The sequence below is a fragment of the Cuculus canorus genome, chromosome 12 (assembly GCF_017976375.1).
Source record: "Cuculus canorus isolate bCucCan1 chromosome 12, bCucCan1.pri, whole genome shotgun sequence".
Classification (NCBI taxonomy): domain Eukaryota; kingdom Metazoa; phylum Chordata; class Aves; order Cuculiformes; family Cuculidae; genus Cuculus; species Cuculus canorus.
Window position 1 is genome coordinate 21,692,056 of NC_071412.1, and position 21,788 is coordinate 21,713,843.

Consider the following 21,788-nt stretch of genomic DNA (forward strand, 5'->3'; position numbering starts at 1 on the left):
CAAAAAAAAAGGACCACATATGATATACTCTACTTGGTATCTGGTTCTATAAGAACCACGGACATTAAACCAAGACATTAATATATTCATTTTATATATTAATAATTATTATATACATATACTTTGGCATTGGAATTGGTCATTCATCTCATACAGACTTGATTTTAATAGTAATGAGAATGACGGGAAAGGAAGATGCAGATACTTTGAGCTTAAACAGATTTTATAACAGTTTTCAGCTGAGAATTATTCTTCAACATAAGATTACTATATAAAAAACAAAACCATGAAAAATTATTTTATTTGTGTTATTATTTCTTTATTTAAAACAGGATTATACAAAATTGCTCATTCTTACATCTGCTGTTAGTGTTTTGTGGTAGAGACCTTCTTATCACCTTGATTCAAGACAAATTTGGTATCTAAAAAAGTGAGCAACAGAACCCCTCCAGAAAGCCCCACGACAGTATAAATGGGGATAGGTACATTTCTTCCACAGCTTTATGTATCTTTATCTTAAATGTAGAATATCTCGAACAATCTAACTTACTTGAACCTGGGAACGAATGTTTAAATACAGGTCCAAGGGATTTTACGTGATAAAAAGGGAAGGGTTATTTGCTCTAATGCTGCTTTCTTCAGATTCTTCTCTCTTCCTTTTTCTCCACAGATGAGAACTGCAAAGATAAATACTACAATTGCAATGTGGTGGTTCAGGCCCGGCTCTGCGTCTACACCTACTACAAAACAGCCTGTTGTGCATCCTGTACGCGTGTGGCAAACCGACAGTCAGGCTTCCTGGGACGCAGATAACGAAGAATCTCCTCAAAGCAGCAATGTCAGCCTTCGGAAGGAGCTTGAGCAGTGTTACTGTTTTGCCTACAACAGGTTTTAGCTTCTTAGAGACGGTTCTTCTGTATTGCTGACCACATCAAGACTATGGTTAAATCTCACACCCTTTCAGTTACCGTTATTTTGCAGTTATCTTTTTTAAAATGTTTGTTGTAAAACCATGATCTTTTTAAAGCATTAATTTTTAACGATACTATTCTTTGCACCTGCTCATCGGGTCATTATTTAAAGAACATACCAGCCTTAGTATTGTGAAACGAATGAAAATTAAATCAATCACAGGCAATTACTTGAGATATTTGACCGGTATGGATGCAACTGCTGCATTATTTTCTGAGTGCTTATTCTTACTTGGTATTTTGGACTGCCTTAAATTAAAAATGACCAAATCAATGAAACATGCACATAAGAAAAATTACTCCACAAAGAACCAGACCCTTGAAGACCGATTTATCTGCTTAGCACTCGTAACGTATATTTTTAATTACTTCAGTCCATTCATAATAAATTAGAGTCATCATTAAGCTCTCTCAGTTGTTCTTTTAACTAACTTCCTATCCTCAGGCAGCAAATATATATACACTTGACTGCCAAAAAGTGCCTTTATATTTAATTCATAAACTCTTGAATTTACACTTTTCTAACTTTGTATGGATTTTAAAATACATTACCAACCAGAGTGCCACTAGTGTCTACCTTCTAAGCCTTTAGCAGCTGCGTCTGTCAGTGAGACAGATTGACCAGAAAGGGGAAAAGCCTTTGCTGGTATAAAAAAAAGTGACTGTTCCCGTTGGCAAGGCCTCTTTCCTGCAAGGCAGTTATTTCAGTGAACTGGTGTCTTGCCTAATGTCTCGTCTCTGCACTATTGCCTAACAACTACCGTACCAAAGTACTTTGTCCAGACCCAGTCTGGTGCGTCACCAGTTTCTGAAACAGCCATCGCAGGATGCAGGCCTGTGTGCTTTACAGGATCGGGCAGCAGGGTGAGTGCAGTAGCTGAGTATCTGTAAAAAGGACAGTCTTCAGGTTTTGATCAGTTATTACAACATCCTTGGCTTATTTCAGTCAATGTTTCGTCCAGCAGATCTATTCATACCACTCCTTTTCTACTGCTCAGGAACGGCTCCAGACTTAGAGCTGAATTTAGGTGGTGATTTTTCATTTCTGAAGTTGCTGTGCTCAGTCTTGGGACTTACTAAAGGCAAAGAGAATGTGCTAGGCAGTGCAGATGAAAGTTTTTGCATTATCTGCACATTCTCTAGCCTTTACCTGAGAATTCTTTCAAATGTGTAAATAAGGCTGAGGGAAAAAATAAACACCTCTGCTTGTTCAGCTGTTTATTACGGCACATTGCTTGTAAATTAGTGATACCCAGCTCTGCATCTATTTCTAAGATGCCTCTTGTCTGAGTTGAAAAACAGTTTTAATAATGTATGTTAAGTCACTCCCAGTGATGCGACATAACAGTGATTAAGATGTCCTGCTGCTGGCGAGGAGCTGTTTGGGGCCTCATTGGGTGTCCTTTTCTTTGGTGGAGAGGGCGCAGAAGAGAGACTGGGGCACGGAGAGGCAAAAGGTGCAGGGTGTGCTAGCATTCACATCAGTTCGTGTGCCGGAAGCCACGGGACGGTGGAACTCCTGTAGTCAAAAACTGCTTTGGATCAAGACAAACCTTAGGTTTTTTTATTCAGTCACTTGTGAAAAATAGATTTTGGCCATGATGAACTGTTTGGCTAAGTGAAATGAAGAAGTGTCTCCCCTCAAACTTGAAGTTACTCTTTCTGACTATAAACCAGTAATGTCCTTGGCTGCTTCTGTACATTTTGATATGGGCTTTTTCAGTGTAATCAATTGGTATGAAGCTGTTAGAAACACAAATGCTAATTAGAAAATCTTTCATCTGAGTTCGCGAATATTTCACAGTCCTGTTCCCTTGTATTATGAAGATTTACCCATGCAGGTATCTTATAGATTTGGGGTTATATTATATGCCTTAGATTCTTGACCAAAGAATGATATGGAAAATGTGCAGCATAAACAGTTCTGGAATCCAGTATTGGTAAATACAGATTTTCATCTGGATATCTCTTTGCAGCAAAACTGGACGTACAGTATATAATTTTTGCTATTGTCTCTTTTCTCCCAAGGAAGTGTATCCTGTCAGCTTGAGGCAAATACCTGTTCCATAGAAAGGCTTTTTGAAAACCACAAGGCGAATGAAATACAGAGAGGTAATCAGGTTTGCAGTCAGTTCATAGGAAATAATCTGCTTGCACTCACTCTTGGCTCTGAAACAGTCAGCAAGTCAGCACATAGGCAGGTGATCCTGGTCTTTTATAAAATAAAAGGTTATTCTGCTGTGGAATATATTGCCGTTGGGTAATTTTAGAAAGATTACCATCCTGTAGGCTCCATTAAGCTGCTGCTAAAGTAAACAGAGTTCATGGGAGTTAAATATCAAAGAATGTGTACATACACATAGCTTTATAACCTTGTATTAGTCCTAAGCGGTGCAGCTTTGAGAACTGAATGAGATGAGTTATGGTTATACAAATTGTACTACTTTTTTTTTTAGTAAAACGACAGTTTTCAGATGTACCAGATAAAACAAAAAAGACTGTTTTTCCTAACAAAACATCTGATGATAAGGAGGCTGCCAGAATGTTGCTGAACTTAATCATTTATCATCTCTTTTTGTGGGTCAGCATAATCAAAATAGTCATTCCTGCAAAATGAACTAATGAACCCTTCTTTTCAGCACTTTGATGTACTAATATTATCTATACAAAGTAAGTGCTACACTAAGATTTCACCATCACACAAAGTGCACTTTTGAAATTGTGACTGAAGCAACTGTTCGCTTTAATAAAGCAATGCACCAATTTAGGATGATGCAGGCAGAGGGCCTGATTTTACTTTAACTGTAAATCAGAGGTGGCCTTAATGAACACAGTAGAGTTCAACAAATCTAAGTAAGAAATTATGCAGGCTCTGAGTTTGATTGCTTTAATTTCTTTTCCTGATGTTTTAACATTGGTCAAAATCCCACAGGTAGGAAAAAAATTTCCTTGCCCTAAATATTTTCACCTTACACAGTCCATTAAGACCAGAGTAAGTGTAGGAAGACTGCAGTAGATCATTGATTTAAGGAGTCTATGCAGTGCAGCTGCCTCTAGGGGTAAAATCAGCCTAGAACTTTCATGTCTTGCAGAAATGCAGCTGGCCAGAACTGGCTGTGTGTAGAGCAGGCTCTGTCTCTCTGAGCAGCTTCCTTCTGGAAGCGAGGGCTGCTGGTGCAGTTGTTTTCTCAAGCTGTGAATGGTCCATCAGGGTTTACTAGCTCCTGCAGGATGTCAGATCCAAGCACAGGTAGGTAGAATTGCTTGTATATAGCACTTGCATGCAAGTGTAAGAACGCTTCTAGCGGCACTGAACTCATGGAGTTCTCCCTTCCTTTCGCTAGCTGAGAAACTGAAGAAGGTGCTGTGGGAGCATGAGGGTTCTTCCTGGGGGAACACCCCTGTGACTGACTCGGCCAGCAAGGAGACACAGTTATATTTGCTTTAGTGTGTCTGACCTTGGGTCCTCAGAGCTCTGAATTGGGGAGGGGCTCGTTAGCAGGCAGGCGAGTGCTGGGGAGGGCAGGGGAGGAGGCATGGCCGTTCTTGCAAGCCTTGCCCACTGACGGGACGAAGGACTACCTCAGGGTCCCCACACAGGGAACTACTGTCTTCCGCTTTACGTGCTTAATCTGTTTTCTTTTTTCCCAATACTTACAGTGCTTTGGGAAACAGAGAACTTTATATATGGATAAAGCAATGTTTAACGTCAATGTTGTCGGTTAGATCCCACTTTTATAACAATACGGTGCAGTTCATGGTTCAGTCCTTTTGCACAGAAAAAAAGCCTCAAGTATTGGAGACTACTTGAAATACTTACGCTTAGTGTTCGTGACTTCCCTAAGAGCAGTTCTGTGTATTGGACAGAACATTTATGTGCACATCTCCAGTTGGAATGCAAAATATGACATTTTGAACACTGAAAGTAAGCTTCCTTTATTCCTAAGCTTACAGAATATGTTTGGGGGGATACATTAGCTGTTGTTTGAAAAATGGAGAAAAATAATTATTTCTCTGTCAGAAATGAAAAATCATCCACTAAGCATTTTCAGTATATTTTAAAACAAACATGTCAGCATTATAATATCTCAATTACATGGGTGAAATTCAGAGCTGGTGAAAAGGAGCAAATTCCATTTAAAAGAACTCACAGAACTCAGCTCTTTGCTTCTCAGATTTTAGCAACCATAAGTTCTTAAGAATTTGAGTTCCTGATCTTCTATATCCCATTTTACTCTAACGGCTTACAGATCGCTGCCGCTGTATCTGGAGAGGAGGAGAGCCTAATTTTGAGAAGGCATTGGCCTCCCAGGAACAGTCTGCAATTGCTGCTTGCCCTGAACTGTTTTATCCATGCTATGTTTTGTCTCTCTCTTGAGACCAGTGGCCCTGGCAGAGGTTGGGTCCATACGAGCTCGTGAAGCCCCATCACAGTCACTCAGGATCTACATAAAGGTTCAGGAAGGACTGGAGCCTTAACTGTATGGATCAGTAAACCTGACAGTATGGGAGACAAAAGAAAGCCTAACCTTTTTAATATGTATAAAATTATCTACTTGACCCTCATAATTGATTTTGGCAGAAGGATATACTTTATTATAACTTATTTTGTTATTTGTAAATACAAGATGTCTATGGGAAATATGTAATTCTGAGCTGTGTCTATGGAACAAGCCACTGCACCAAAATATTTCAAATATTTAGAATAGGCAGATTCTTTTTTATTAAAAGGGACCTAATATGTATTTATTTACATATACCACTCAAATTTTGTCCAGCTTTTTCATTATACTAACCCAGCTTTTTAGGGAATTTTGTAGCACAGGTATTACATATATATTTTTGTATATGTGTCATACTGTAAATCCATAATACAATTTTCTACACTTTCTGATTAGCCAGTTCCTTGAGTGAATTGAAGGGGGAGAGTATAGACAAATCGCTTTCTGACTCGTTCAGGAATATGTATCTGTGGCAATGCACCTGAACCAGAACTGTACAGCATCCTTTTCATATTGTATACATTTTCTCTTTGATGAAAAAATGTTAACTATTTTTGTTTATGACTAATTTATTTTTTATTATTGTGAAAAATAAAGTAATTCAAGATGAATGTATGTGACACGATTTATTTCCTATTTGGTTGATTTTTGTTCTTCCAGAGTTTCTTGCAAACCAAGTACAAGTACCAACCCACTAAGGGAATCCTTACTAAAATTTAACAGAGGGCAATATAACGGTGTTGCAGAAAGCTGCATGAGCTGTGTAACGGCCGCACAGAGCAACAGCAGCACGCAGACCGGCTGCCCTGCGATGGTGTGCGTCGCAGAGGGGAATGGCGCCCTTTCAATCTTGCAGTTCTTTGTATGGCCTCTGTTTTTCAGTTAATGCACTGCCAGTGGGAAATACGCGATGTAACAGCAAAATAATCCAAGCGTGGCTGCAGCTGAAGTGCGTTCACACCGTCAAACGGCGCCTGTGCTGTGGAACAAGGACCCGGGCGCCGAGGGAGCACGCGGTCTCTAGGTAGGATTGCCGTCGGTAGATGGTGAAGGATCATACTTCTTTTTCTCTGCTCCGCCACAACCAGCCCAGCGCTGTCAGCCGCTCATTACAAATTTCATTATAATTTTACTACAAATCAGTGGAATTCCAAGGGAGAAACTAATTCCTAGTGCTCTTCAGAGAGAGCGGTACTATGGGGCCTTTCCCCTTTGCTGTGGGGAGAAATGCAGCACAGTGCTGATCCGAGCAGTAGTTACTATTACAAAAAGGGGAATATTTGGATTTAAGCTGAAGTAGAACCAACTTTCATCAAAGTAATTGTGTTCTTTGAAAGTGTTCTTCACCGAATCACCAGGTTGGAAAAGACCTCTGAGGCCATCCAGGCCAACCACGCCCGCCTGAGGTCTCTGGGAGAGCCGATCCGCGCCCGTCAGAGGGGCTCTCTCCCGCCCGGCTGCTCCGGCCGCACACGGTGGTGGCGGTCCCGGCCCTGAGGAAGCCTTTCCCCCTCAGCCCCCGCAGGCGCCTCGCGGAGGGCTCTGCCCCGGCCCAGGGCCGCATTTCACGCCGCGCCCCGGGCAGCGCGCGGTCACGTGACGCGCGGGGGGTCTCGCGCCGTTCCCGCCTCAGCGCCGCGGGGTCTGTGGGGACCCCAAAACCAGCGAGCGCCGCGCGGGCACGGACACCCCCCACCGCCGCGGGCTCTCCGAGCCCCGTCCAACCCGGCCTCGAACCCCTCCAGGGATGGGGCAGCCCCACTGCTCGGGGCAGGCTGGGCCAGGGCCTCCCCGCCCGCACGGAACGTGGCTCTCTTGCCTCGGGCGGGTCTGTCCGCCCGCTGCGCCTCTGGAGGAACGAGCCCCGTGTCAGGGGGAGCTGGGGGGAGGCCAGCGGGGGAAGGAGGCGTCACTGGGGCTGAAGGTGCTGCTCCGGAGCAGCTCTGAGGTATCCTATTCTGTTATTTTGAAAAGGCTCTTCGCTTTAATAAACTCCAGTACTTAAATCCTTGGTGGTAGCCCCGAAGGCCGCCGGCATGTCCTGGGCCGCAGCGTGGCCAGCAGGTGAGGGAAGGCGTGCTGCCCCTCTGTGCCTCTCTTGTGAGACCCCATCTGGAGGATTGTGTCCAGTTCTGGAATCCTTAACGTAAGAAGGAATGTTGGAAGAATGGAGCTGTTGGAATGGGTTCAGAGGAGACAACAAGGATGATCGGAGGGCTGGAGCACCTTCTGTAGGGGGACAGGCTGAGAGAGTTGGGGTTGTTCAGGCTGGAGAAGAGAAGGCTCCGAGGAGACCTTTTAGCGACCTTCCAGTACCTGAAGGGGCTACAGGAGAGCTGGAGAGGGGCTGTGCACAAAGGCTTGTGGGGATAGGATGAGGGGGAATGGGTATACACTGGAGAGGGGCAGATTTAAACTAAACAGAAGAAAGAACTCTTCATATGAGAGTGGTGAGGCCCTGGCCCAGGCTGCCCGGGGAAGTGGCTGCCCCATCCCTGGAGGTGTTCAAAGCCAGGTTGGATGGGGCTTTGGGCAGCCTGAGCCAGTGGGAGGTGTCCCTGCCCATTGCTGCACAGTTGGAACAGTCTGATCTTTAAGGTCCCTTCCAACCCAAACTATTCCATGAATCTATGATTTCCAGGCAGTCTTCATTGCTGTGGCAGATCTTCACCTACAGTTTGTGACAGAGCCATTGCTGCTGGTTGCAGCAACACGCTGAAATAGCTGCTGCCAGTTCCGATTTACAGTCCGGTGGTGTCAGACTGCAGAAGGTGCTTCACACAGACGGCTTGAAAGGCCTGCTTTCTTGGAATCTGAAAACAGGTAATACAAAAAAAAAAGTAGCATGTTACTGTTTCTCTAAGATGCATCCAGCATGCTTCTCCCTCTGTGGGGTAATTGGTTTTTACCAAGCAGTAGAGGTGAGTAAAAGGGCTAAAATCATCACATGCTCTTATTTCCACCACTAGGATATTTTCTTTGAACCAGATTTCTAGCTGTCTGAAAAAGTCATGGAATCATAGTCTCTTGACGTTCTTGTTTGCTTTCTGGAAAGAACGCTTACTTCTTTTTTTTTTTTTTACTGTTAAAGTAAAGATTAACTTTTCTTTGAAGTGGTTGCTATTGCCCTAGAAACAGAGTGTGCTAAGGATACGGGCTGAAGAAGTAGCAGGAATGTAGCTTGATTAAAAAGACTTAGAAACTCACTAGGTCAAGTGGGCTTTTGAGTGAATGCTGTTTGGCTGCTGCAAAATGAGGGGAAACAGGAGTTTGCAAAATCCAGTCTAGTTTAATTACAAAGAAGCACCTGCCTGAAAAATTACTTTTGCTTGGTAACTGAACCAGCTTGTTCAGCACTGAATTTTGGCTATGACTGAAGGATAAAATGTAATACTTCATATTTTCACCCTAGAGACTGGACAGTGTTGCGCTCAGCTGTATTAGTGCACAAGTATCCAGTCAGACTTCTCTGATGGATTTTGACTCAAAAATCTGAAGAGTTGGGAGCCTATAGCAGCACTAAACCTTTATGCTACTTTAGCAACAAAGTAGTGAAGGAGAGGACAAGGAAAAACACATGTAAATGTTCTGCTTACTTTTTTATAGCTGTGAGTAGATAATCTTGGGAAGCAGTGTGTATTTGAAAGATTGATTTCAGAAAAAGGAGGGGAATTCTGTGCATACTTCACGTTCTAACGCTCAGAACACTGTGTCCATTTTTAATCACGTTCTTGCTGTAGCACTTTGACACATAATTCTTTTAATTTGAAGTGTCATTAGTGTGTGAGCTACTGCTTTTCATTAAAACATCACTGGTTTTACACTAACCTGTGATAACTGGATTCCCCCCCAAAAAAAAGGTTCTTTTGACATTGGGCATTAAAATGTCTTAAAAGTGCCTGACTAACCCTGTCTTTTCTTTATGTAAATTGATGTTATGCTGTTGTGCAGGGTCAGTGAGTACAACCTGTGGGACTTGGGTGCAAAGCATGAAATACTTCTTATGTTATTAAAATAAGAATGAAGGCAATGGCTGTCTATGTGTGTGGAAGACCTGCAGACAATGGATCAGCTTCTTAACCTCTCAGGTCTTGCTGATGCATACTTACAAGAATGCATACGCTGTCTAAGTGTTTCATGCAAGTGCTTTGAAGGGCAAGATTGGAAAGCCAAATTGTGAATTGTAGCTGTTAAGTGGAAATCAATTAAATGAAACAGATATATAAAATTATAACATACTGCAAAATGTAAAATTAAACAATCAAATGCTAACTGGAGAATAACTGCTTTACAAAGAGTAACACCGACTGAATAATTTCAGGTAACAATTCCAGCAGTGACTTCTTTTGAACAATCTCCATGCAGAAGAAATTATTTCTTTCTCAGTAGTATTGACAAGATCTATACTGACACAGAAAGTATTATTGGTGAATTGAAAGGAGTTTGGAAAAGGGAAACCAAAGTAAATATGTATGTCTCTGTCCACTGTGAGAAGTTTTTAAATGAATTAGGTTTGTTTATTCTGGAAGAGGAAGCCCGGACATGGGTTTAACGGTCCACAGTGTGAATTTATTTTAGTTTTTTTCATGTAATTATTTTGTTCATTAGGAGCGTAGCAATCAAAAAAGAGAGTTGCAAGGATAGGGGGGAAAGAGCAATTTAATTTTCACAAAGTAAGATTGCATTTAGCATGTGTAAGTAACAATTATTTTCTGACTAGGGGGGATATGGTCAAACTGTTGTAGGATGAAGATAGTTTAGACAGATGTCTATTTTTGAATCTTGCCTCAGGACAGGAAGATGGACTAAGCAGTCTTTTGAAACTTTTGTTCTTGACTGTACAGTACAACAATAATGATAAGAATAATAAAGTGATTCTGTTTGTCTTGGGTGTTGTGTATCCTGTGAAATAAGAGAATAAGCTGTGCTTAATTTTGAGAAATAGGCATATTTGGGGGGAAGGATGCTGACAGAAAAGACTATTGTTTTGGCTAGGGATCTGGCAGGAGTGGGTAAGTAAATTAAATTTATATACAGCCTTCCCTAGCTGAGAGCATCCAATTTCTTTTGATTTTAATTAGCTCTGAATTGCGTGCTTGTTTCTGTGGTACAGAACAACAGTTTAATTGTTGTTCATCTAGACTCATATCTCACTTCAGGAATATGTTTTTGTTTGGTGAGGGGTTTATTTTGTTTGTTTTGGGATTTTTCTTTAATGAATGTGTGTTTTAAAGTATGTGTTCACAGGAAGCGTGTTCTTTCATGCATTCCCTAGTTATGAAAAGTGCATCCTCCAGTCCTATGTTTTCCAGAGACCTCTGTTCCTCCTTATGTTGTTCTTGTTATGCTGGAGTTGAGCTCAGGTGCCTGGCCTGGGAAACCACAGGCTGAAGTTTTATTTTTGCTGTATTTATTTTTCCAACCAAAGGCCTGTATTGCTTAAAGCCACTCTTCTCCACTCATTCTTTCTATCATCTTTCTTGCATACTGGTTTCCTAATTCCTTGCATGCATTTTCTGTCTTTTGTGGGATGAATTTTCAGTCCACAGACACTTTCTCTTGAACAGCAAGAGAAATAAAATCCAAAGCTGTTGCACTTAAATAATGTGTATTTACAAATTGCTATTCTATGCTGTTCTTTAGGTGTGAATTTCTACAGTCTTTCTGTGAAAAAAAACAGGCTTTATTTTCTGTTGTGGGATTTCAGAACCTTAAGCATTTAGAATAGTCCTATGGTTCCCGAGTTCTCACTTTTCCTAGAAGTGCTTCAATACATATTCAAATTGAACAGTAAATCCATGGTGGTTATGCATGGGTTTAGCAGCAAGGCTGATGCACTTGGCTGTCTAGGTGAGCAATTACTGCTCAGACCAAGAGTGCTATAAAACTTAGTTGCCACTTAGTTGCCATTCCTTTTCTGCTTCTGAAAACTGGCGATTTTTGTTTTAGAAGTGCAAAGGGAATGCCTGCCTTCTTCCCCTGCTTTCAGCTGTAAAGTTATAGTTTCTCCACATTAACACAATATCAGTACATTTGGCATATTTTCAGTCCTATATTGGAAGGATATTGTATAATTCAGCAGAAGTTTTCTTAGATTCTTTGATTATAATGCCAGTATAGCTGTATGTGTTACAGCATTTGCACCTTCCTTTTTATCTTTACCACTCAGAATAAGATTGCAATAAAATGCTGATGCTGCTGGAAAGTAGTCATCAGCCAGTTTGCTCCTTTCAGTTTGTTGCCACAACCTCTTCATGTTCTGCAGGAGATGCAAAGTCGCTGTTTACTAGAGGAGAAGAGTTTTACTTTTTCAGTTTAAGTTTATTAATATTTATGACAGACTAAAATCTGCCGCTCTTTGAAAATGGCTTGAAGAGTCTTGGTAAGTATTTTTAGTATTTTAATCTAGATAAACTTACTATCGTGAGACCTCGTATGTAGACACATATAGTTTAGTTTCATACCCACGATTTGAGGTTTGATGTGCTTTAAGAATTTGCACAGTAATATTTGAATATGCTTTGAACTGAATACATTTCAAGTTCTGCCTGCTCTCTAGATGCAACCTTTTTTTTTATCCCAGCAACAGAAAACTTAGATAAGAATTTAATTCTAAGGCTTGTATCCTTTCACTTTCAGACTCTGTTCTCATACAGAGTGCCTGTGTGAGAAGGCCACTTCCCATGTACTTGGCGTAGATGCATATAGTCTGAGGCAGCGCGTAGCCTGCAGGCACTTGAAGCGAGGGTTAAGAGAGTTTTGAAATAAAACTTGATCCATTAGTCTTCATTTAAGTTAATGTGCTAAGAACAACAGTCTTTTCTGTGACTAGAATTCTGTTTGTAACAGAGCAGAAAGAGTGAAGATTGTGTTTCTATGTAGGAATGATGTTTCCTCTGCGACTTGCTGCTTCAAATTTCTATCAGGGTATGTTTCGTAGCTTTTAAGCTTAAAGATATTAACTGCAATTGAGATTGAAGGTTCCTCACAACAGAGAAGGCCAAATGACAGTGGTGATTACAACTAATATCAGTGTGAACACTCCATTTTGGCTTGTTTTGTTGTGCTTTTTCTTGTAACTCTCTTCTTTTTTTTTGTTTTATTTTTCAACATAAGTCAGAATTTAGCTATGCTTGGGGAGCAGCACGAGTTCTTTCTCTCTAGAGCCATTCATTTTCAGAACATTGCAGTGTGCTTTCCAAAAACTGGAACATTGGGAGCACAAATGTTTAACAGTACCTCGCCCATTTCACAATGAAGAGACTCCGCAAGGAGTTTCTTCCAAGTGGAAGAAACCTGTAATAGTTGTGTCAAAGGTCTGTGGGATAACTGAATGTCCCAAGAAAACCCTCTCTGCCACTAATCAATGTAATTTTTGCTAGCGGAAGGTTCTAAGCAGAGATATGGATCAGGTTGTTGATTTCTATTTTATCCCAGTACAGTAATAATGAAGAGAATGTAGCACTTTCCAGAACATGGTTTAGTAGGCATGTTGATACTGCATTCGTGGTTGGATTTGAAGTAATACCTTCAGGACTTTAAACTGCTAAAATTCATATTGTCCATTGTATACTTAACCTTTAGAGGCTTGCAACTTTTAATGCAAGGGGTTTAGCATCTGTAAGTCATTCATAATAAAGTCTAATCCCTTATGTGCCACGGAAAGCAGAAATCGATGATAGTTGCAGTCAAGCAACTGGTAGCTTGATAGTTGCAGTTAAGCTTGATTAACTAAGCATTTAATGCCAGCTGCTGGATAGGACTCAGGGTTTAGTTCCATTGCAGACATTTAAGCATACACATTCCACTGGAGCTGAACTGGATGGAGCTAGGACAGAAAGTAGCCAGCAAAAAATTGTGTTTGAGTCTCTTGCTTCAAGAGAGCAAAGTGCACCTGAGCTTGGCTAAAAGCAGAACATTTTTTACAGCAGTGACAGGCACCTGACGTGGTCTTGGTTCAGTAGCTAAATGTCACAGTCATGATAATGGGACCAATATTGTTCTGTGAAGAGAAAACATGGAAAAAGAAAATTATATTGTGTGAGAAGGACAAGAAAATGGATTTGTGCTTTTGTGTCCCTGAGGAGGAGGAAGAGGAAGCAGATTCTTTGCTTTCTCCTTTATGCTTTCTGCTTTAGCTTTTATATGTCCACTAATCATTCAGACTCTGATTCCTTCATCAAAACAGCATGAATATTCTATCATGAGTAATAACACATTATGAAATACTTGAAAAAAATGAGATATCCTTCAAATAAGGGTTTTGTCCCCAAACCTGCATTGGTCTACTTTCTGTTCTGCAAGCTCTATGAGGACATCAGTTGGAGACTGAGGCTGTAATTGCCTTTCTGGTGTTCTTTACTTTCATAAAATGCTTGGCCTTGAGCATTGAATTAACTGAAATGAACTCTTTGAAAATTTATGCTTGATGTTTGGCAAAGTCATATAAAAAAGAATGCAAAGCGTGACAAACTGAAATGCAATTGCCTAGTGTTTATATAGACAGTGGTGTTCTCCATATTTTAGACTATCCAAACTGTGCAGTATAGTCTTCTAAACACATGGCCTTGTGGGACAGGGTAGAACTTGGTGTACCAAACAGAAAACACCTTAATAGAAATAATAAGTAATAAAAATCAATTTAGAAGTGTTCTGGGTTTGTCTGGGATGGAGTTAGTTTTCTTTGTAGTAGCTAACTAGTATGGGGCTGTGCTGTGGATTTGTGCTGGAAACAGAGTTGGTAACGCAAGGAGGTTTTAGTTATTGCTGAACAGTGCTTACACAGAGTCTTTCTGCTTCTCCCCCCATCCCACCAGAGAGTAGGCTGGGGGTGCAGAAGAGGCTGGGAGGGGACACAGCCAGGATAGCTGATGCCAATGACCAAAGGGATTTTCCGTACCATATGGTGTCATGCTGTTCGGAGGGATGGCATTTGTCTTCCCGAGTAACCAGGGGAGCTGTACTTTCCCAGAGGTGCCTGAGCAGCAGCCTGATGACAGGAAGTAACATATGAATTCCTTGGTTTGCCTTACTTCTGTGTGTGGATTTGCTTTTTCTTTTAAACTGCCTTTATCTCAAACCACGAGTTTTACTTTTTTTCCGTTCTCCTCCCCATCCCAGTGGGGAGTGAGCAAGTGGCTGGGTGGTGCTTAGTTACCAGTTGAGGTTTTCCCTGTGCTTGGGAAGTTTTGCTTCTACGTGAGTCGGAGGCTTGAGCTTTATTCCCTTTTTGTTGTAAGAAGGTTTATCCTGGTGGTTTGTGGTACAGATGCTCTCTCTTCCTCTTAACAGATATGTAGGTATAGAAGAAACAAGTCAGAAGGAAACATTGAAGACTATAACCTTGATCTAGTGGCTGTGATCCTCAGCTGCAAGAACTCATCTTCATGGGCAGGTACTGTTGTTTAGATAATTTAGAGGCTGTTTAGTATCTCTCCTCCAGGTCAGAGAGAAGAGGCTCTTTTTTCTTAACTCTTAAAATTCTGTATGTAAAGCATAATGGCTTCAATAGGTGCATTTCACAACAGGCAACTGCCTGGTTGTGAAGCCTGCCTCTGGGCCACAGGTGCTGTAAATCAAGGTGGAAGAGGAAGTTGAACCTTATCAGACCGCTAGAAGAATGAGCTAATGGGGAGAGAAGGATGGCAGTGGCAGCTGCCTTTGTTCTTTGGTGTGCTTTAAAACTCAAGAATACTTTTAAATATTTTGCTTCAGAAGATGGCACCAGGTTGTCCTTCCCAACTAGGAGGAAGGACTCCCTAATAACTCTGAGTCATGTATCAGAAGTCAAGAGAAGATAAATTCATATGCCATAGTGTTTCCTGCTGGCTGTATTACGAAGCTCCAACATCAATGGGCAGAGAATTTCCTTTCTGTGGTAGTTTTCTCTCAGTATTACAGTTAGATTAAGTTGGATAGCTATTGTCCAAGCCCATGTGACACACATTAGGAGATCTGGAAGTATTGTGCAGTGCTGAGGTGACAAGTTCCTCTTTGGATCTGCCCTGTGGATTCTTTTGAGACACTGATAAAGGTAAGAAATTAATCTAACATTGAAGTAGGCACAGCAAACTCTGATATGGTGTTTGCACAGTTGTTCTGGTTTAGTGTTTATTTTCTTATTTCTTGGGGAGAGGCTGTTTTCGTAGACCTATTTAAAACACTGTTTTGTTCCAGTTGTACCATTTTCATAGCTAGATGACTTTGATTCTGACAGAAGGAGAGCTGGTAGGCCCATTTTGTTTTCCTGCGTGGTTTTCTTTAGTTTTAAGTTTATATGAAATGTTGGGTACAACAGTAAGCTCAGACAAGCTCTTGGGACTGAGTAGCTCTGTGAGTTTTGATATAGGCTCATAAGAAAGTACAGTTTGTCTTGCAGGGTTTTGAAAATAGATTAGTGACTGAACACAAAGACTAGAGTTTGTGAATACAGTATCTGTGTAAGAGACTTAGTAAAGGAGTGGAAGTTCAGTCAGAAGTGCTGATTATACTAAATAATTTACACAAGTAAAGGCTGAAGAGTTCCAGAAACTGGATGCTGAAATATGAGATTATGTTGTGCTATATTGAATTTTAAGTGATCCACATGGATGGGGAAATGCTAATGTTGCATATGAAGCAATGAGCCATAAGCTGGTCATTAACTCCTCGGGAGTAATATTAGTTCTGTGGAAACATCGTGGGCTGGTAAAAAGCAATATGAATGTGGGAATTCACTGATCAGTGGATCCAGGAGCTTACTGAAAAAAGGAGGGGGTGTTTTGAGTGTTTATGTGGTACATTCCTTTAACAGACTTGTTTGAAATTAGAATTTGGAATTAAGGAATGGAGGATTCCTATATGTAAAGGCATGCTTCCTTCTTTTCTCGGTGGGATGTTAGGCATTGCTGTCCTTGGCAGGGCAGATGGCATGGAACCAGGTCAGAGTACTTGGCTTCTATCAGTGAAGGATGCTTGGATGTAGGTAGAGAGAACCAAGCGAATAAATGGGGCTGGCTCTGGGTGCAAGATCCTCTTCCAAGATTCCATCAATAATCATATAGATTGACCACTGCAAATTCAGGAAGGAAGAGTTCAAGAATTTTTTTTCTCTCAATAGTTTATTTTCTCTTGGGCATAGATGGCAAGGCTTTGGTGGTGGGGGGGAGAGGGGAGGGATCTGCAGAGGTGGCTTCTGTGAGAAGAGGCCGTGGGCTGTGCTCTGTGCCAGATGTAGTTGGCTCCACAGTGGACCCACTGCAGGATGCCTGTGAGTCCATCAGCAAAGCTGGGTGAGCCTCTGCCAGACTGTGTTTAAGAAAGAGCAGAAATTGCCCAGAAGGGGAAACAGCTGGGCCAGAGCATAGTAGGTGCTCCACAATGGAGCTACTAACGTGCTGGGAGGGGCTGGGGCAGGTGCTGCTGCTGCAGGGCCCAAGTGCAACCTGCAGGATTGACTTGGGAGTGGAGGCCGGAGCAGGGTGAGGGGGTAAAGATGTGTCTGGAGTGCAATCAGGCCTGGGACAGGGGGAGGAAAAGTGTTTTCTGTATGAGTTTATTTAACTGTTTTCTTTGTTTCTGAATACCGGACTCTGTAATTAAAATGTAAACTGATGTTAAGTTAAATTCCCCAAGTCTGTTTGTTTGCAACAGTAATTGAAAAGTGATCTTTCCTGTCATGTTTTGACCCTTGAATTTTCTCCCATTTGTTCTTCCTATTTTCTTCTGTGTGCTGTTACTGGACAAGTGGGAGTGAGGGGCTGTGTGGATGTTTGGCTGCTAGCTGGGGCTGAGCCACTGTGCGTTTGTATGTTCTTTTTAAAATTCACAATTATCTGTCTTTTTTTTTTTTTTTTTTAAAGCAGGGTTATAATATGAATAATGGAACACAGTCTGATATAGCTCCTCTTTTCTAATGACATTTATGCTAATAAACATAAAGTAGAAGTTCTAATTAGCTTTCTTAGAGCTCATAATCAGAAACAGCAGTATTGTAGTAATCCCAATGACAGAGTTTTGCATTCTTAAGCCTTGTTATCCTGCACGTCCTAGGGCATTTGGAACAGGTGATGGTGATAGAAGAGGTAATGAGTAGTAGACTCCAATCACAGCTGTCTAAAGAGGCTTGTAAAATCAGTCTCCCCTTTTTGTTGGGGGTAGCTTTTAAGTATTCAGTTATGTATTTAAAATTATTACATTCCTTAAATCTGAGGTTATGTCAATATGTAGTGAAATAATCTCTAGTCAATTTTCTGAGCCAAGTGCATGCACCTGCTTTCCAAGAATCAAATACAAAGTGATCCCTACATAGCAAAAAGTCTTTAAAAACAAGAAGTCAGAATGCACTTTTCAGGGGATTGGTTGTGTGAGTAGATAATGAAAATTTCTTTCAAATGACTATTCTAGAAATGAAAAATGAAGGAAGAATAAAGTCACAGCAAAAGGCTGTACAGGTGCAGTTAATGCAGATGAACACTTGGGATGAAGATTTGTCTCATCTTTGCCTCTGGCAAATTTGCAAGGAGAGAAAATGTCATTATTCTAAGTGGCATGATAATGCCTATATAAGTAATTTATGAACCTGAGTATGCTTTTCTGGAACTGATTATCTGGACTGAAAGGACTGGGATGTCTAGTCCTGAGCCGTGGAAGGCAGGTAGTTTTAATGATGGACTGAGTTCTGATCTTGTATTTGCCTCTTGTACAAATGCAGCGTCAGTTGATTTTGGCAGATAAATAGTTACTAGCTTGAACGAAGATAATCCTTTGTTCCTTTTCTTTAACGGACGTGATCCAACTCTGGAATTTAACTATGGTGATGATAACCCAAGTTCAGTGCTTTTTCAGCTTTATTCCTTGTATGTATTTGAGCAAAACTGTCCTCAGTTCTTGTAGGAAAACAAGTTTCTTTGGACATAATGGGATTCTAAAAGCTTTAAAGACTAAAGTTTCCCACTTTTTTGAGTGCAAATGTATTCCGGTCACTGTCAGTTAGGGATTTGGGAATTTAACTGTTTTCCTCTGGTGAATATAGTAGTAATTGTTCATGTTCTCATCTTAAATGAATGATCCCAATTAGTTTCTAGGGTCAGTTATGCTGGTATGAATAGTTGGGTATATTATTCTGGTTGATACAGCTATTTGGTACAAGAATCTGATATGTTCTAATAAAGTTCTTGATATTTGCAGTCTTTCTGAGTTTCTCCTCTTAGTACCCTGAGGACTAAATTGTTACTGCAATTTGGGGAGGTGGTTTCCACTCTGTGTTAGTTCTTCTGATGCAAAGCCTAAGTATGCATAGAAGCTGTGGGCTGTCTTGTGATTTACCCTCATGTTGCGCTTCTCCATGTCGCCTGGAATAATTAAACATGAAGTTGTGATTATACAAGATTCTTGCACTGTCCCCGGCCTCTGTGGCTGGCTGCACATACAGGGGAAAGACTGTTAAGGAGAGAAACATGCTGTCTTCTTCTGTGGCTGAGAAATGCTCTAGTGTGAAAGATTTTTCTTTTATTTTGGTCTAGTTAGAAGACTGCTCCAGTAGAATTATTAACAGCAATTAAGTTTGATACAGACTTAGTTTAGCCTACCTGAATGGAATCTGAGAACCACTTGACATGACTGTTCTCCTTTTAAAAGATAAAAATGTAAGCAGGGCTCAGAATTTGAAACGGCATTTCTGAAGATATTTATGGAGGCAGTGGTCAATTTTGCAAGAAAACCGAAGTTGTAATAAATGGGATTTTATCTGTGGAATGAAACCCTGTTGCTTTAGCAACTGCAGAAACACTTAATTGAAAAAAACATATTTTTTCATTTGATGTGTGTAAATAAGGAACACAATTAGCCACCTTGTTTTAGTTGATTTGGATATTTTTGTCTCCTGACTCCTAAAATTTGCATACCAAAGTGAGTAGCAGTCTTCCATTTGGGAAGTGTTAAGACTAGAATGCTAACCACTCAGTCTCCAGGGATGGAAGAGTAAATTGGGCAACTGCAGAACCTTCTGAAGTAGGTGAGGATTGGAAAACCTTACATTGGATATTCTATCCTAAATTAAATTAACATTTGCATAAAGCTTAGATCACATGTTACCTTTAATCTGTGTTTGTGCAGACGGAGCACAAAGCTTCTCAAAGCATCTGAGGAAAGCATTTCTCGTGTTGCTGTAGGTAATTTCCTTTGGCAGGAGTCTACCCCAGTGGCTGAGAAATCCCGTTCGTTCATTTGTAGAGATTAATGGTGTAAATTGAGGTAAGTCACTTATATTACTCCAAAAGAAAAATATGCTTTTTTTATCTTAATTCTGTTAAGACTCATGAATGGGCCTATGCCTATAATTACCTTCAGAGCTTAACCCTTGAACAGAAGTAATATCAGAATATTGTCAACAAGAGCAGTAGCCCAGAGTTCTCAACTAGAGTATTTCAACCCAATTCTATTAGTTGGAAAGCAGCTGATTTAAACTGATTTGCTCAGTGTAGGAATCCCACTACATAGAGAGCAGAATGCACCTGTCTTGAGGAATGATTTCTTAAAACAGAAGAACAAGCAAATGGCTGAACAGTCCTCCTTTCTAGTACAGCCTCCAGGCTTCCAGAAGGCAGTGGCATAGGACCTGGGTGAGCCAGTATTTCTATGTGGACTCACAGATGAAGGAAGAACTCCTTCTGAATGAGGTACAACAGTGAAACTAGGGAGATTTTTGTTCACTCTTTCATTACGTAATTTCTCTGTACTATTTCTGTTCTTGTTCTAGAAATTGCAGCAGTGGAGATAGGGGAGGGATGGAAATACTACATCTCTCCTCTCCTTTTCCTAGCCTTTAACTGTCAGATGGAGGAGACTGACTTGCTACTTTTAAAGTGCCTTTCTTAAATGTCGATGGAGTCCTGAACAGTGATAGAAGTCTTTGGAAATAGAACAGGTTCTAGTGGGAACTGACACAAGTCCTAAACACTGGGTGAGCCATGATTCTGTTCTCAAAACCAGCATTCAAGAGGGTTGCTCTTCAGCTAGGCCTTCCATTAAAAGGATGCTTTCAGAATTGAAAATGTAATTCTGATTATCCCTTAAAATGATGCAGTTGTTAATTACGAGCAGGATAGTACGAAATAATGTAACAATGGGCACTGTTTTCTTATATCCACATTATTCCTGACCTGCTCCCGAGATTTTTACTAGCTCTTTGTTAATACTATAGCAAGCACTGAATCTTCCTGCTCAGCCACTGGGGGGTTTTGTTGAAAGGTGAGCATGTTTTAGCATTTTAAAGTGAAGAAAGATTGATATGTAGGGGATAGCAAGAGATTTTTTTCATATTTTCTAAGACAGAAAAGGTTGAATTCATGCTAAAAATAAGTTTTATTTGGGAGTTTCATTTAAGACACAGTGGAGCGCTGAATATGGCAGAAGTCAGTTTTGTGGAGATGTTCTGAAATTTGTGTTTACAGTTGGTGGAGTAGTCATAAGTTAACTGGAAAGGTGTCAGTGAACTAACTAGGATACGGGAAAGATTGGAGTAAAGGTAGATCTTCTAGAAGGAGAAGGAAAAAAAAAGGCAAGCAACAAAACCAAAAGAAAATCCTATCTAAGTAGCTAATTACATATGCTGACTATAATGTGAATACCAATGAACTACATTTCACCCCTTCATAGAAATGAATCAAAAGACTAATATTGCAGTATTGTATCTGAGGTTGGTTTTGGGAGGAATGTGTGGGTTAGTCTTTGTGTTTGTAGCCTTCATTTGGAGTTCCAATTTGTTTGCAAGCCATTTAAATTAAACTAATGATGTAGTGGTAAGTTTTAAAGCAGCCTGATGTTAAATTAGATTTTTTGTGCCAGGAAGCCTGCTTCCAAATTCTGGTAGCATCCTCCTTATTAAATAAACCATGATATCATTACTGGCTCTGCAGATGTTTTTGCTATTATATGATATGTATGCAGTATTTATTATGTCTGTTACCATCTATCTGTGTTAATAGATTGTACTTTCAGAACCTGGGAACTGCTAAGAAAATTGGTTCTGTACATGTAGTGTTTGTGACAGTGATGTTCAGTTTCAGTTGTAGGAGCTTAACTTTTTTCCCCTAATTTAGACCTTTGTATACAAAATATTCTCGTTGGTTTCTTTAATTTTTTTAAGCACAAAGTCTATGGAAGAACTAATGAATACACACCAACAGATTACTGGTTAATGGGCCACATAATTGTACCAAAGTGCTACTTCATGTGGAGAGTTCAGACACCTTGATGGGGCATACAGTAAATGGAAGTTTCATGCATCTCAAAAGCTTCAAAAACTACAGTCTTGCTTTAGTTCCTGTGAGCTACT

The 21,788-nt window shown here is 40.6% G+C and overlaps 1 protein-coding gene across 6 annotated transcripts in view; it reads left to right on the forward strand.

The window, feature by feature from the left end:
- THSD4 (thrombospondin type 1 domain containing 4) overlaps positions 1 to 6,060 on the forward strand; it is a 262,813-nt gene extending 256,753 nt beyond the window's left edge. For all 6 annotated transcript variants that reach the window (XM_054077699.1, XM_054077701.1, XM_009555335.2 and 3 more), the window contains one exon: positions 671 to 6,060. In XM_054077699.1, the coding sequence (XP_053933674.1) occupies positions 671 to 813 (143 nt within the window). In that variant the 3' untranslated portion in view covers positions 814 to 6,060. The remainder of the gene's footprint in view (positions 1 to 670) is intronic.
- Positions 6,061 to 21,788: the final 15,728 nt, after the last annotated feature.